Below are 17,663 nucleotides of genomic sequence, written 5' to 3'. Positions count from 1 at the left end.
AGTAGAGTGTGTAGTAGAGAGTAGAGAGTGTGTAGTAGAGAGTAGTGAGTGTGTAGTAGAGTAGTGAGTGTGTAGTAGAGTGTGTAGTAGTGAGTGTAGTAGAGAGTAGTGACTGTAGTAGAGAGTGAGTAGTAGAGAGAGTAGTGAGTAGTAGAGAGTGTGGAGTAGAGAGTGGAGAGTGTGTAGTAGAAAGTAGTGAGTGTGTAGTAGAGTAGTAGAGAATGTGTAGTAGAGTAGTAGAGAGTAGTAGAGGGTGTGTAGTAGAGTGTGTAGTAGAGCATGTGTGTAGCAGAGTGTGTAGTAGAGTGTAGTAGAGTGTGTAGTAGAGAGTGTGTAGTAGAGAGTGTGTAGTAGAGAGTGTGTAGTAGAGAGTGTGTAGTAGAGAGTGTGTAATGTAGAGTGTGTAATGTAGAGTGTATAATGTAGTGTGTAGTAGAGAGTGTAGTAGAGAGTAGTGACTGTAGTAGATAGTGTGTAGTAGAGAGTGTGTAGTATAGAGTGTGTAGTAGAGAGTAGTGGCTGTAGTAGTGAGTGTGTAGAGAGTGTGTAGTAGAGTGTGTAGTAGAGAGTAGTGACTGTAGTAGAGAGTGTGTAGTAGTGTGTAGTAGAGAGTAGTGACTGTAGTAGAGTGTGTAGTAGAGAGTGTGTAGTACAGTGTGTAGTAGAGAGTAGTGACTGTAGTAGAGAGTGTGTAGTAGAGTGTGTAGTAGAGAGTGTAGTAGAGTGTGTAGTAGAGTGTGTGGTAGAGTGTGTGGTAGAGTGTGTGGTAGAGAGTAGAGTGCGTAGCAGAGAGTAGTGACTGTAGTAGAGAGTGTGTAGCAGAATGTGTAGTAGAGAGTAGTGACTGTAGTAGGGAGTGTGTAGTAGAGAGTAGTAACTGTAGTAGAGAGTGTGTAGTAGAGAGTAGTGACTGTAGTAGAGAGTGTGCAGTGATTTGAGTTTTACATCAAATTAAAAACGGGAACGGAACAAACTCATCCTATACATTTTTGTGGTAGGTGCCCACGCATATAGGGTTAAATGATGCGTTAGATGCCACAGGTCCCACCAACACGCTTCCTTTATGATAGGAGAATGCCCAACATCACGGAGATTTGCTCTCTGCTCTTCCCGGATATTTGTATTTTCAAATATATAATGTTATCCTGCTAAACGAAGACGATGCTCAAACTATAAAAGAAGAGGGTTTCACAGATATGTTAGTCCTTCCGGGCAAACGAAATGACCCAAAGAAAGATCAAGTGACAGTTTAGAGCTCCAAGTGAGTCTTAATAAAATCAGTGTCTGGAACGCATAGCATCAAAGACGAGCGGGGCATCAAACTGCAGTGTCATTCAATCAAAGCTTCAAGACTTCTGAGCGCTAGCCGAGAATAATTTTTTGTGAAGCACTAATCACTGTGGAAGGTGCCCCTGCTATCCCAGATGTGAGAAGTCAGTCTGATATAAAAATAAGCAGTATTTGGAATGAATGTATTTGGCAGGGGGAAGGTGGGGCGGCGCAAGACCGTACTGACGAGTGAACAGGAGCCATTTTGTACCGAGTGATTCTGCCTGTGTGCATGTAGACAAACCAGGCAGCAGCATGAGCATGTGATTCGGTAAATAACGAGAGTTCGTCAAAATATGACGGCCTCTTTAAAAAAGGTGTCGTTCTTTAAAATGTGAAGGCTTGGTGTTAATGCTGCACGTTATCGCTCTGCACTGAGAAGGTTTTCTACAACTGGTAGCGCACATATTTCAAAGTGTTTTCATACACAAAAAAGAAAAAAAAAACACTTTGCGTTGTTGTAGCTGCTGCTTGCTACATGTTGGAATGTGTGTTCCAGCGGAGTTTCTTCAAGTTCCCGCTTCCCGCCGGGCCGCCGCGCTGCCTGTGACGACCCGGAAGCGGTTGGGCAGCCGGCCAATCGCAGCCCCAACCGGAAGTCCCACCCCCATCGCGGCGCGAGAGAGAAGCCACTGTCCGAGGAGCCCCGAGGGCTCCTGATCGAGTCCCGGTCACGAGATGGGGGACCGGGTGAAGAGCGGCCGGGCGCATGAAGAAGGCGGGGCTCTCATGTGGTGAGAGTGCCCCGCAAAGCGCAACCGCCGCCCGAGAGGCACGCCGAGCACCGCCAGAACAGGTGAGTGTGTTGCGGAGGAGGAGGGGTGAGTGGGGGTGGGGTGTGCGCGTGTGTCTGTTGTAGTGTGTCTGTGCGTGCGCGTCTGTCTGCACGTGTGTCTGTTAAAGGGGGGGGTGCGTGTGTGTGTGTGTATGCAGTGTGTGTATGTGTGCATGCGTGCGGGAGCCTTTCTGTGCATGGGAATAGCAGGGACGGCGACGCGACGTGCGCGCTCACGAGCTACAATCTCCAGGAGGACAAGCTCGTCACAGTCTGCAGTCTACATTCCCCGGAAAGTGGCGACATAAGTTGTCTCCCTAGACAGCAAAAGCTTTGCTTTTGCTTTCGTCTAGGCGAGACCTAAAAAGTGTTATCTGTTTTGAAAGAGTACAGAAATCCTGGCTTTGGTACCCAACGTCCATCAGTATTAAAGACAATAAGGGGAATGAAGGCTGCGCAAAATTAAGTGAGAGGCCCTATAACTCCATTGCATAACATTCCATTGGGTAGTAGAAAAAAATATTTTTTTAAAAGCTCTTAGAAATGGCAGGTGTCACTTAAATCGCTATTTAAAGGTAAATATTATTCCTGCTCCCCAAGGTGTAACTAACCATCATCAACATTGAGTATTCAGTCAGGCCACTTCACAGACAAAAAGGAGTCATGATGTAAAGGCGTGAAGATTTTCCCTCGGAAACCTGGTGCAACATTTCCAAACTTAGGCGGCATTTGTGACGGCAGGGCAGTTTACAACACGAATGCAAGAAAAATATCCCATATAGTAGGCTTTGTGCAAACATTCTCATCAAAATCCACTTTTCTTCTCTTGCAAAAAATGTCTTGTGAGAACCTTCTAGTGGAAAAAAATTTAAAGAAGGAATATCTACCAACTGGCAAAGACATACAAAGTTTACAAAATGTATCGACCTTCGCGAATCGCTAAGATTGTAATCATCTTGGGTGAGATTCAAATTTTGCCCACCTCGATTCAGCATGTGCCTATTGATGTAATCAGCGGAGTAGTAACGGTGCCATGGGCTCTAGTGCACACAAAAAAATGCCCTCTGGACACTGGTTGAGAAGAAAACTCCATAATTAGCAGGGTTCAGTTGGTCCCTCGAGCCTCTGGGCCTCGGTGCCACTGCTCCTGCCACTCCATTGATAGCTACAACCTTGAATATACTGCATTTCCTTTTTCGACAATTAGGGGTTTAAGAAGGCACACATCTAAAACTTGTACATAGAAGAAAATCTGAATAGGAACATAAAATACCACTAATAGTTGAGTCAGTTCCTAGAATCTTGGTTTCCACTTAAAGAACTGCTCTTCAGAATGTAACCACAATGAACACTCTGGTTACCATTGATAACAGGCACAACCAGTCGTTTATGACACAACACTCCCTTGCCTTCGGGGCTAGTTCAAACAGGCTTTAGTGACCGAGAGCTTCACTGTAAATTCTTGGAGTACTTTGAAAGCCCCAGTCCCTAATTCGTGAAAAGATAAGTGGATTGATCCAAAGAATTTCGTAGGGACTTGCCACCGGTGCTGCCAAATGACGGGGTTGCCAAATAACAAGGCAGCTTAGCTCTGATTCCATCTTATTGCTCTTTCTTCCAGACTGCTACACTTTCTCTCGCTTTATTTCACTGTTGTAGATTCTTTTTCATTCCTGCTTTCTCCCTTATCACGGATTTCCGATGTTCCTCCTTCTTTCGTCTGTTTTCTAACCTTTCTCTCTCTTGCTCTGTGTCAGAGTATGAGTTTGAAAAATAAGTTCTAGTTCCCAAAAATGAGTAAATGAGTCCCGTGGACCATCACCAGCAGCAACTGACATACGTTAAGCACTAGACAGGTCTCTAAAGAGTGGACTGGGAGGATAACATGAAGTGAAGGTCTGTAGAGCTTCAAGGCACATTAGCCACTGTTACATTTATGCCATATTTGGTAGCTGGCCAACATGATCTATTGTGTCATACTTATCCGATGAACTTGGAGAGCAAATGCAGAGTGAGTATGAAGTCTCCCAAAAACACTGCTTGCAAGCCACATGTATGAATAAACACATATGTGCTCTGAATAGCACCAATGAGCTACATATTACATCTGAGTGCGTCACCAGATGTGACAGAGTACCAGGCAACATGCGCATGGAATGAAGGGCAGTACATACTTGGTGATGACTGCATCCCTTCTTCATGAGTTGGTGCATTTTGTGGCCCTGCACTGCCATCTCAAGAGCACTTTTTCCTCACCATACCAACATACAACTTTGAAGTAGTCTTCATATGTACATCCTAGCTATATACCTTGCTGGCAATGCCTATCTTAAAAGCAGTTTGCACTGGCCTCAAAATGGGCGACGGACCAACTAGGTCAACGAAAAACAGTAGAGTCATTGGGCACATCTATCAATGCCCATACAACAGTATAATCTTTATATGGATAGAACACACATAACTTCAATATTAAATAACAGCAGCCATTAGTAAATGTGTCTCTTAACAAACACATTATTCCTAACCACACACAGCTATGCACTAGCAACCAAAAAGAAGTGAAAATTGGAAATTCCGGAATCTTAGGAAAAGGACATGCAGATCAAGAAAGGACGACAGTAACACACTAATAGAACAAGGCACTATTCAAATGTCAATAAACATAGTAAATACTCTCCAATCTCAAAGCTTCTGCATTTTGTGTTGTTTTCAGAAGCAAAACGAGACCCTGAGAGATCTGAACAAACCACAAACATACTGCCTTCGTCGTATACGGTTTAGTTCTCCTTGGAACTTGTTTGGCCAAGGAGAACCCAAGAAGCAAAGATTCTCAAGTTTGTCTGCAGAGCGAAATTGGACAGGTGAATTTTTTTTTTAAAAATGATGGATTTAGTAACTTTATTAATTTAATATTTTCACCAACTCCAGTCACTGCATAGAGCAGGAGGTAACACCGGGATGGTTGTAGCATACTCTGTTCGTTGCTTGCAGGCACTTCATATCACTTCATTTCCTACACAATGTAGCATCATTTGGAAATGAGTGCACCCGAAATTGGGGCATTTTCTCCTAGAATAATGGTTAGGTGGCCTCTGCAAAGAATAGCACTGCTACCTGCAGAGGACAGATTTTTTTTCTAGCCAAAGGGTATCATAAAAAGACTTACTGGTTTCCACACCTGTTTTTTATGGGCACTGTGACACAAAAGACTCCCCCCAAAAAAGTATAGCTGGGAAAATGCCTTAAGTACACTATGAGAGATCTCTCCAATGGCACCCTTTTCCTCCAGGCTTGGTATTTCCTCTAAGCACCCGCTGTAGTTCCCCAGCCAATTCCACACTACACGTCCACAAAGGACGCAAGTAAAAAAAAAAAATCAATGCAATTTTATGCCAAATAAAGTGATGTTCAATATGCATTTGGTAGTATAACTCAAAAAGAAGGGGTTACATCTGTGCAATGAGATAGCTTACATAGATGTAACTAATACACGTTTGAGTAAGTTGCATGCCTCCTCGAACGGACGTTCCTGTAGGCATATTAAAGTAGACTGATGCCACCTCTACCTAGCGCCCTCCTGTTTAGCAGAGAGGTGAATGCAGTAGGTAGGTTGAACCAGGTGATAACAGTCGCCCTGGAAAATCATTTATTTAATTCGTGTCGAGAGTAGCAAGCAAGCTCAAAACTCTCCTAAATTGGATTATACGGAGACCGGGTAGCCTCACTTCAATAAAAAGAAATGTGGCCATGCGTTCATTTTGCAATTCAATTTTCTAAATATATTTTTAAAACATCCATCACAAATATAGGCTGTCCTGAAGAGAAACTTTACATTTTCCATTCAATGCCGTCCAAAGGGAATTATTTGTCTGCAGCGGGAAATCAGGTAGGTGTGCATAAAAAGCGCGTCTGCGGCTGGCTGGGCTGAGGGTCCATTCAACTCCTCCTGTCCCGTCCCTGGCAGAAGCCATCTCAAAGGGGAGCTTTTCCTATTGAGCCATGCCTGCCGGTAAACTCTCCTCAGCTCAGCAGTGCCTACAACGTGATGCGCATCACGCTGCTTCAGCGTCCTCATTCACGCCGCTTCCTTTCTGACAAGAATAAAAATAAAAAAGCATTACCCTGCTGCCGTTGTCCTCGTGGTAGGCGCCCACGTGGGACGTGCTCGTGGTGCCTTGGCGGGGCTTGCTGGGCTTGCTTGTGTGCTTCCCAGAGAGACAGGAGATTGGGAACGCGCGCGCGCGGCCGGCGCCGATCGCTTTCCAGAGCGTGCGCGTGACATCTCCTGTCTCCTGGGAAGCAGACTCCGCAACTATAGTATCGCGCCTGCGCGATGCATATGGCTACGCCATATGCATCGCAGGCGCGAGACCTAAAAAGCGGAGTTGACTCTGTTGGGATTCAAAGCTGTTATCTGCAGGTTCCCCAGTTGAGAACAGTGCACACTTAACTCAGTCAGGGGCAAGCCTAAATTGAATCATCTCTCAACACCTGTCAGTCCATGACACTCACCAGACAAAACAGCATACTTCTCTTCTCAAGGGACTCACACTCTGCAAGGACTCAGGCAGTCATTTTCATACAGTCATCACGACAGCCAATGCACATATTAGCTAAACCAGAGAGCCTCCACCAACAGCTCATTACAAGCACAGATCAATCAGACAGGGAAACACCCCTCACCCCGCTCCCTTTCAGTATCACCTCTTGACCTAATTGGGCCAAAAACTCCAGCCTTTTATCAAGCTACCAACGCAGCTTTGGAGTTTTTTAAAGCATGCCCACATTGCCAGTTCAGTGCATGCCCACAGTATTTCAGAAGGAGGACCACAACATCTTACACACATTGCAGATGGTAACCAAGGCTTAATCTACCACTCTTAAATGGTCCAGTGATATGCAGAACTCACCTGGGCTCTCACTATAAAACCTCTGTTTTACATAAGTGAAACTATTCATGCAATGGTAACAGACCCTATTGCTTAAACTTCCACTACTATGTTGTGTCCTGTGACTCGCAGGCAAAATGTGTATCAATTCTTAAATTGCTCCATTCAGGAAACCATACTGGATGGCGCAAAAGGAGCCTGAAATTAAATTGATCCAACACTGAAATACTAGACACAGGTCCTTCTGGCAGCCTTTTAAAGATAAAAGGGACCCTGCCCAACTCAGATAGATCAGGTCTTCCGGACCTCCAAAAACTAGAATTATCATGCCAAACTAACCCCCCCCCCACCCCCACCCCCCCATTCATCAGAGAAACCACACCTGTGAAAACAAAGGTATGGAAGCAAAGAGTCATGTAGGAGACATGCCTCAGACAATAGCACCAGGCAGTTACTACAGTCAAGTACACTTTCTGCCAAATGAAATGCCTCAGTAAAACACCACCTTTTAACCATGCCAAAATCACATGTAACTTGACCTATCCACACATTCTATATCCACATGCCTGCTTACCAATTAAAGAGAATCCAACATGTTCTGTACGCTGCTATAAGTCTTTACATCTAAGAAGGATACACAGATTTCACGTGCATATCAGAGCCACCTTGAAGTTACAGTGTTCTACTCTCAGAAGAGCATAGGAAAACTACGGTGCATGCCTTAATCGGCTCAAGATTGGACTATTCCAACGTCCTATATCTGGGCCTGCCAGAGTATCTCCTGCAACGGCTGTAGGTGGTCCAGAACTCGGCCGCGCGGGCCCTTTTTGGCCTTTACAGACGTGCCAGAGTCTCCGGCCTTTTGCAGTCGCTTCACTGGCTGCCTATCCGGAAGCGGATAGTTTTTAAGGCCTTGACCTTGGCCCATATGGCTCTCCATGCCTCGGGAGCAAAGTATCTCCAAAGGAGGCTTGCCTTTTACCATCCGGCGCGATCTCTGAAATCTGAATCAATGTTTCTTGCTGTGGTCCCTCGAGTAAAAAGGGCCCGCATCGGAGGTCGTTCTTTTAGGCTGTTGGCGCCACAGCTATGGAACACTCTGCCTGTGGCATTACGCAGCACCCCCAATTGGTTGTCTTTTAGGAAGGGCCTTAAGACTTGGCTTTTTGCCCTTTAGTACGCTTTTATTCCTTTTGCTGGGTCTGTTTTATTTTACTGTGTTGTGTGTTTCTGCTACAGGTTTTTTTCCCAAATAAAAGCGCCGGGACACTCCATGGAGTAGCCGCGCACTATAAAAGACCAAATTAACATAACATAACATAACAACATAACATAAACTAATTGCTATGTTCCCTCCTATCTGCAGGAAAACCCACACTTTACAACCCCCCATATTTGTTGCGAATCAGCACATTAAAATATCCAAGTAATATCCAGGACTGAGTAAAAAATACAACAAAGAAAGATGCAAATGCTTCACGGTTCACCCCCACCAAAAGTTTAAATGCCTTAAGTGTCATTCAATTCAAGGCAACAATACAAATCACCTGAGTTTACTCCGGTATAATATCCTACACACCGGATATGGAGACTCGTGCAATACATTCAAAACAGTGAAAGTTCATCACCAGGGGGCTCTCAAATCCATTCACTGTTTGCCCTACTACCGATGCAAAAATTTAAATGCAGAATCAGTTTCATCATATGCATTCTATGTATCCCATCTATGTAGTAACTGCTTTCAAAACGTACACCAGGTCAACATAACTAAATCTGGTTGCAAGATTAGACTTCTAAAACCGCTTCTGATGTAGCTCCAAAAGGCAATTAGAGGTACAGGTAACAAAGTAAATAACTATTTTTATCACTGGCGAAAAAGACAGCAAGCTCCCACACTAAATGTTTTAGGACTACTAAAACTGGTGCATCTTTTTCAAAATGTATTTCCACTAGCATATAACGCTCTGCACTGAAAGAACTTAAACTCAGAAAAGACAAACCAGCTAGTTCTTTGTGGAATCCGTCTCCTGGATAGTCGCCCTTACTATAGGTTGGGTGGTTTGCTCTCTTCAATAAAGGGAGATACTATTTCAAACATTAGAATTTGGTCTGGAACTGAAGAATTAGCCTGGGAACTTAGGCTGGGACTTCATACTACAATCTGCTCCTGTTAAAGATATTAAATGTCTTGCGTGCCATCTATGAAAAGCCTGGGATAATTATTGTTTGCCCATCTGTAAAATGCACTGCCCTATAGAACAGTATAAACAAACTGAAAAATACTTTCTTGCAAGGTACCAATAGTGAGTGCAAACAATCTATTTGTCAGATAGATGTGCTAAGCAATACTTTACCTCTGCAGCAGAATCCATTCCTTTATTTTAGAAAGGTTTTAAAGTCAACCCCAACTAATATTGTTTACTTTTGAAAATTAGGCCTTTGACAGACGTTTTCACTATGCTTTCATAAAGGACCAAACAGCAGCAACACGATACCCACGTGATGCGCTCCTTCTGAAAAGGCTTCAGAATGAGGTATTCAATGCCTCGCAATGTTAATCGTGCGCTTACTTGGGGCAAGCCAGCCCTTTACCATGCCTCTATTAACTTCAGAAAAGCAAATGACTGAATAAACACATCATTGTTGTGGGCCAAAATGCTTAATTTGGCAGATCCAGGAGATTTTATTTATGGACTATACACCAGCACCTCGTCCAAGATATCCTCTCCAAAAACATGAAGTCACCAAAAATCATCTAATGTTATTTAAGGATGTATCTGAGCAGCGTTTATTCAATATCTTTCTTACTGATTTAGGATCAACACTAGTTCGAACCTCATTAGATCCTCACATTTTGGAAGTCAAGTATATTTCTACTGTTAGAAATGGGGGTCTCTAGTTGGCAGTGGCCTGCACCCAGTCCAAGTAGGGGCCCTTGCTTCTAGTCCGGGTGAGGGATTACATACCCAAGATAACCCCTCCTCACCCCATGGTAGCTTGGCATGAGCAGTCAGGCCTATCTCTGAGGCAATGTGTAAAGTTTTTGTACATAACACACACAGTAACACAGTGAAAACACTACAAATGGACACCACACTAGTTTAGAAATGTTAAGTATCTTTATCTAAACCAAACAAGTGCCAAATGACAAAGATCTATCATACTCAAGTCAAAATATCACTTTTAAAACAGTTATGTCCATATACAACTATGGCTGCGTCACTTTTTGTTCAAAGTACCAGAGTCAAAAAGACCGAACACAAAGGCGCAGGGGAAGTGAAGAGATGGAAAGCACAGCGATACATCGGCTCCTTACACGCAGGCAAGGTGATGCGATGGGTCCTTACTCATAGGAAAGGTGATGCGTCGGTTCCTTACTACTATGCAGGGCAGGTGATGCGTCAGTTCCTTACTAGAGTGGAAGTGATGCGTCGTCTTATTTTACTGCACGGGGAGGTTATGCATAAAATCTCCAGACGTGCGGCCTCAGTTTCTTACTGAAGCCTAGCGTTGATGTAAACTTAGCACACAGGTGCAATGCATGGAAATCAGGGTGTGCTGGAATTGGTGCGGCAGGGAGTGAAACAGGCGCTCCGTCAATTTCTTCAGCTGCGGTCCAATGAAGAGTCAATCTTCTTAGCCCCTTGGCAGGGCCTGCGTTCGAGTAATTGTGGTGGTCTCAAACTTAGGTGACTGGTGCGCTGAACTAGGGCTGCGGTGGTTCTTCAGGCCGCAAGCAGGTGCTGCGTCAATTTCTTTGGCCACATGGTGGCGGCGGTGCGTGGAAATTTCTTCTACATGGCGGTGCTGTGTCGGAAAAACAGGCTCTGGAAGAGCAAAGCATTGATTTTGGAGGGTTGTGCAGATTTTGTAGCAAGAAAGACCTCCAAGGGCCCAGAACTAGAAATGGAACCACTTTGGCAGGTCAGAATTCCCAGCAGTGGAGTTGAGGGAAGCTGTAGATGAAGTCTTTGATGGCCCTGGGACTTCTTAACAGGAGGTAATCACACACAAGCCCTTGGAGAAGCTCCACAAGCCAGATACACAGCAAAGTCCAATCCTTTTCTTCTCCAAAGCAGAAGCAGCAACTGCAAGCCAACCCAGGAAAGAAGCACAGAGGGGTAGTACTCTTCCTCACAGCTCTTCACCTCGGCAGAGGTTCCTCTTGATCCAGAGGTGTTCTAAAAGTCTGGGTTTTCAGGTCCAATACTTATACCCCTGTTGGCCTTTGAAGTAGGCATTTTTCAAAGGGCTATCTTCGTAGTGCACATGTTCCCGTCCTTCTTAGTCTTGGCTCCAGACACACTCCAGGGGATGGAGACAGAATTGTGAGAGGCCAGGTACAGCCCTGTTCAGGTGTAGGTGACAACTGCTCCCACCACTCTAGCGCAGGAAGGTCCATCCACCTGGTGATGGGCCATCAGGAAATGCAGGTCACACCTCAACTCCCCTTTGTGTGACTGTCTAGAATGAATGCACAAACAGGCCCCTGTCAGTGTAAAGCATACATTGATTCCACAGGCAGTCTGAGGCACAGGATGGTTAACCAAGAAAATGCCCACTTTTATTTAAAGTTGTGTTAATTTCACACTCAGAGAGCCTAAACTCCAAATCTCCAGCTATCCTAAATTGAAAGCTACACTTGTAAGATGTTACAAGGCAGCTCTAATGCTAGCCTATGGGAGAGCTAGTCCTGGCAATAGTGAAAAACGAAAGTGGCAGTAGTTCACTATTAGGACATATAAAACACACCAATACATGTCCTACCTTTCACATACACTGCGCCCTGCCCCTGGGGGTACCTTGTGCCTACCTTAGGTTGCCTTACATGTAGTAAAACAGAAGGTTAGGGCCTGGCAAGTGGGTGAACTGCCAGGTCGACATGGCAGTTTAATACTGCACTCGCAGACACTGCAATGGCTGGCCTGAGACAAGTTTACAGGGCTACTCATGTGGGTGTCACAATCAGTGCTGCAGACTCACAAGTAGCATTTGTTTTACAGGGCCTGGACATACACAATGCACATTACTAGGGACTTTCCAGAAAATCAAATATGCCCATCATGGATAACTAATCATAATCACAATTTAAACAGGGAGCACTTGCACTTTAGCACTGATCAGCAGTACTCAAATGATCAGGTTTCGTACATTTTGTACATAAGATTTTGGGCACACAATAACATCACTCTTTCAAAAATGACCAGTTATCGATTTGGAAATCATCATTGCTACTTGACTTTTATGAGATCCAAGAGAAATAGAAATAAAAGCAGACTAGTTTATTTATTGATCTTATGTGATTCCAGTCACTTTAGGGTTACTCTTGGACACTGTGAAGAGAGGCCATGTTGTAGTTATCGCACTGAACAGTTGGAGCATAAAAAAAGACTATAAAAAAATGTGGCTACTTCATTCAAATTAGGCACTGATTTGTACCTTGTGTTCACGTGACTGGGAAACACGTATATATGTCCATGGTTGATCATATGTTGCTTTGAGCAGTGTAACAGTGTCTAGACTTGGACATATATCTTGTAACTAAGGGTATATAATGTAAGCGATAGGCATATTGCCTTTGTTTTCGCACTGAGCAGCTTGAACATAAAACACCTATCAAAACATGGGGTCACGGTATGGTTTTGCACTGTTCTTATAAAATAAGACAGTGATTGATGACATTTACTTATTCTTCGTTTCCAGATATGTGTTAAAACTGGACTGTGAATTGTGACGAAGTTTATTGGATTGACGGTGGAGTACATCCCGTGACTTAAGTGTAATATTGGTGGCATTTGCATGATTTTAAGAACAGAATAAAGATAATGATTATGGTAAGAGACTAAAGTTTTTCCAAAAATCAAAAAATCGTTTTTAATTAGATGGTATAAAATAAATAAGGATATGTGTTGTGTTTACTTTGAATACAGAATGAAGTAGTTATTGATAAGGAAGAGATCTCAATTTTATTGTTATATATGGGAAGGACAGTCTAGGGCGAGCCCCTCTCTTTGACATTAGGTGAAAGCAATTTTGTACACTGTAAGCTGTTGCAGGGAGGTGTGTGATGCTCTGGTGGTATGCATAATATGGATATTAATAGAAGTGATGAGCTTTTCTATATGGGACTCTTTGGCATGTATGTGCATGTTCTCTGGTTGCACTTATGGGTGTTTTTGTTGTTATTTTTCTTTTCCGACTTTATTTGATTATTTTCATTACTATTTTTTGGTGGTGGTATTGTTAATTTAGGCTTGGCAGCACTATTGGGGGATTATAATTGGGTTTATATCTGTTGTTACAGCCCTGAGGAAGTCTTTGGGTCACACCCTTTGACGAAACATGTGTTGGCTGTTGTGTGCATTATCAAGACTCAACATATGTATCAACAAGTCTTCATGAACATCTATGAAATAAGAAAATAAAAAACAAAGGACTGATTACTACAAATGCGTGCATATGGACAATTGATTTGAACAAAAAACTCCATTATATTTGTGAATACTTTTCAAGTGCTCGGGGTTCCCTCTTTTGGTTCACCTATCAAAACATATAGCAGTTACTCCATTCCAATATAGCACCAATTTTCCCCTCGAGTTCACATGACTGGATAACGCTGACCGAGTGATATTTAAAGGACAAAAAAAGGCGGGTCCCCCAATTTATTTCAATTTGATCCTCGATTGACAACACATTGGGTATACTGGTGAGTTTTTTTTTACCCATATGTAGGGTCTCTAGTAACAAAGATAGTCCGATATTGGCATATTGCAATTTTGAAACAGTTTTTCAATGCGCCTTTTATGTTTGCAACAGGGATCTTTTAGTTTATAGAAATAACAATATTTTAAAGTACAGTGAGCAAAGGTATACACTTGGGATATAATAGAATTGTGGATACTTTATAATGATTTTGTTGATTTAATTAATGCGTTTGGGGATTGTCATCACCTACAACAAATCCAAATACTTGCTGTTTTGACCTGTGGTAATTGGCTTGAATCAGCTAGAAGTGGGAAATGTAGCAGGACTTACTTGCCTGTAATAGAGGTACAAGCTCCGCCCCTTCCACCCACACTGTTAGATCGCTGGTGTCTTACGCATGTGATAATATGTGCAAAATCGTAGGGAATGAGAGATTAGCAATTCGTCTTTGGATATCAGCAGTATGTTTGCTACTGGCACGCCTCACATAAATAAAAGAAAGCAACAAGACTTTTCATTACTCCAACTGAATGGAGTTTGCTAACCATGACCAGGAAGACCTGTGACTAGGGTTACCATATTACAAGATATTGGAATATTGCTACATATTTATATCTGAATTTAATTGTTAGTTGTTATGGCAGTAATTGGTACACATTTTCTAAGATTCTTATTTACCATGATTAAATCTGGCCTCCGTGTATTCTTTTATCATAGTGTCATTATCATGAGATGAATTATCACATGTAACTGTTAAAATAAGATGAACCATGGACTGTATTACAAAAGAAGCTTTGATATTTTAGGTATGTTCTTTTTATTTGTATGCATTGCAATCCGAGAACGAATTGTCTTTCTGGAAAATGTATTCAGGTAATTTATTACAGTTCAGGCAATTGCATTTGACTAAAGGTATAAGCTTTTCTTTACACAAATGATAAAATATGTACATCCAAATGTTTTACAAGATGTTGTCTAATCATTTATGTACTAAGCGAAAAACATTGTGCAAACATATTGGGATTGACAACCATGCTGTAGCTCGTATAGTGCAATGTTATATATCATTTTTTGGTATTTAGGAATTTCATTGATTCTCATTAGGGTTTAACCTATTCTATTTCATCTAATCAATCATTGTATCACGTCTCTAAATATAGTTTTGTTATCTTAATGAGTCCAAAGAAGTTCCACATTCAAAGTAAGGAAACATGTTTGCTGTTAGTATAGGTATTCTGAGAACTTGATGATCAATTAAGAAGGACCTTTTGGATATTTATAGGTGTAACTTACTCTCGTCTGTCACAGAGTATCTGTAGATTCAGAATCTATTCAGAAGCGAGTGAAGAGTTGCTTCTTCATCAAATCAGGCACTTTAGCACCTCCTAGCCTAGGTCAGGGGTACCCTTTGAGTCAGTATCCAAGCAGTTTTGCTCATAGGAGGGCCAGAATAACCTCCAGTTAGCTACTTAACAAATGTCTATTATCTGCATGTTGGTTATGAATGATAGCTCACTCGACAAGACCGTGGATTGTGATGCTATCTCAAGACCTGGCAGCTGTCCACCATGTCTGAGATTTGGGTCCCTTGAAGAATGCGGGTCGAGACACTGTCTGAATGAGGTCAATCCCTCAGTGTGAAACTCAACACTATTTAAGACTAAAGCCTTTTTGGGATGGAATTTTATGTTAAGATTCTCAGTTGAAAACACCTCAATAATGCAAATCTTCGCAACCAGGGACATTATGGTTTTGGATTGAACAAGCTGGAACTTGTTCAAGTTGAGCAACAACTTCTGTTCTAGAAATAGACTGGTATACATATGGAAGGTTTACACAACTGCTAACTTTGAACCTAAACCAGTCACTTGTCAGTGTAGTACATCCTGTTTATGCATAGATGCTAAAGCTTTGTGAAAAGTCTTGACCCTTGCCCTCACCCATCACTGTGGATTGGGATGTGGAAGTCAATATATTCAAGGAAGTGCAATGCCGTCCAGATATCTCTCAGCAGAGACGGATGACCTCTGTCAGAGTCACTGTCTTGAAGGACTGCTTTTTGAAGAACCTGTTGACAAAAAAACTAGTCGGTGATGGTGTGCTGACCTTAGTCCTTGTTCAGGAAATAGCTGTAGTACCTCCCCTGGGTCTACTCGTGTGCAAGCATTTAAGTTTCATATTTCTGTTATTCATTAACACCCAAGAGCATTTGGTAATTTTAGTGCAGTACCTATACAGGAACTAAAGCAGTAAACCATGTTTTCAACACTGAAACTGCTCCCTTCCGACAAGTAGCAGAAGTAAGATAAGTCAAGACATGTGCCAAGGGATATGTACCACTAGACAAACTTGAACTTTGAAGTAAATACTATGAATTCTGTGAGTAATTGGACTACTTTTCATTTTCATTATATTCACCAGCATGCATTTTGGAGGACTAGGAAAGGCTTGCAACTCCATTTGAGGCCGGCCCAATTACAGCTATAATACTTTACATGAATAGCCAGAATCATTTAATAAAAGTTATATTTCTTGGCAAAGATGCACTAACTGAAGTATTTATGACTGCAAACTAATTAAGTATTTTATAATGAAATCCTTAGATTAATGCATTATCACACCAAGCAAATAAATACAATTTATTTTTAAACTGTCAAGGAATATTATAAGTGGTTGACTGATTAAAATAAAAATAAAAAAAAGAATTCACATCTTAAGGAAAATTTGATTTATGCTATGCATATGATGAATGTTGTTTCATTAATAATGAAATGTAACCATATTTAGCAATTCCTTTTCCTGATTCCTTATAAACTAATAGTAACATGAATAAAATAACGATAGTGATTGTCATACTTTACCTGCACAGCCAGAAGCATTTGATAAAAATATAGCTTAGCAGTAGATTCTTTCAGTCTTGTTTTTGTCACCACTCTTTCAAACAATTCTCCTCCTTCCATTCTAAAGAAAATTGGACCAGAAATAAAACAATTGTTGACTCAATTTTTTTTTTATATATCAACGCATTAAAATAACTATCTTTTACTAAATGTAATGATTGCACAAGGGTGAAAAAAGGAGCAAGTAAACACATTCAACTTTTTTCTTAAAAATTAACAGCAAAACCAACATCAGTTTGATATTTAATTTGCAATTAAAAATATATATAAAGCACAAGTTACTACTTGTGTAACGATATATCTGTAAGAAACGTTAGTTAGTGAAAGAATTCTTACCTTAGAATATCCCCAGGCGTCAGACTGGATCAGGAAAGTTTTTCGTCAGCAATACCACTGCGCGTCGGAAGGTGGCGTCATGCGGCTCCGCGTCCATTGCTGGCGTCGTATGCGCTGAGATGAAGTCACGGAGAATACTTAGGCGCCACTCATGCGCACGGACGTCAGTTCTGTACTAGACTTTCCGCGCCAGGAACGCAGAGCCATGCAAGAAACTGACCACTGGTGACAAGAAAATAGGGCCCTGAAAGGGATGACCTCAATCCTAGAAATCGGTTCGCAGAACGGGGAGGATGGGTGGGGCAGTAAGGAATCCATCTCTAACTAATGTCTCTTACAGATATATTGTTACACAAGTAGTAACTTGTGCATCTGAAAGAGAAACGTTAGTGATAGATTCCTTACCTTAGAATAGACACCCCAGCAATACCCCAGGTGGTGGGTCTGCGAACAAGATTACACCAGAAAGTCACAGAGAACAGAACGTCCAAAGAAGCCGTCTCTCCGAACTTGTCAAGGCAGTAATGCTTGGTAAACATGTGCAGCGAGGCCCACGTAGCTGCCTGATAAATGTCCTGCAAGGGAACGCCGAGTCCCAAGGCAGTAGTGGCTGCGGTTGCCCTGGTAGAGTGGGCACGCAGCCCCACAGGAGGCTCCTTCTTAGCCAACGAGTAACATGCTTTGATGGACAGAACGACCCACGAGAGATGGTCCGTTTAGACACAGCCT

General features: G+C 42.3%; 1 protein-coding gene across 4 annotated transcripts in view; it reads right to left on the bottom strand.

Moving 5' to 3' along the window:
- Positions 1 to 17,663, bottom strand: part of CHEK2 (checkpoint kinase 2) — a 260,226-nt gene that overhangs the window by 57,548 nt on the left and 185,015 nt on the right. For all 4 annotated transcript variants that reach the window (XM_078667290.1, XM_078667292.1, XM_078667289.1 and 1 more), the window contains one exon: positions 16,560 to 16,659. In XM_078667290.1, coding sequence (XP_078523416.1) covers positions 16,560 to 16,659 — 100 coding nt within the window. The remainder of the gene's footprint in view (positions 1 to 16,559; positions 16,660 to 17,663) is intronic.

Source organism: Lissotriton helveticus, chromosome 11 (genome assembly GCF_964261635.1).
Source record: "Lissotriton helveticus chromosome 11, aLisHel1.1, whole genome shotgun sequence".
Taxonomy (NCBI): Eukaryota; Metazoa; Chordata; class Amphibia; order Caudata; family Salamandridae; genus Lissotriton; species Lissotriton helveticus.
The sequence above is the reverse complement of the archived record's forward strand: the minus strand, read 5'-3'. Positions and strand labels throughout refer to the sequence as shown.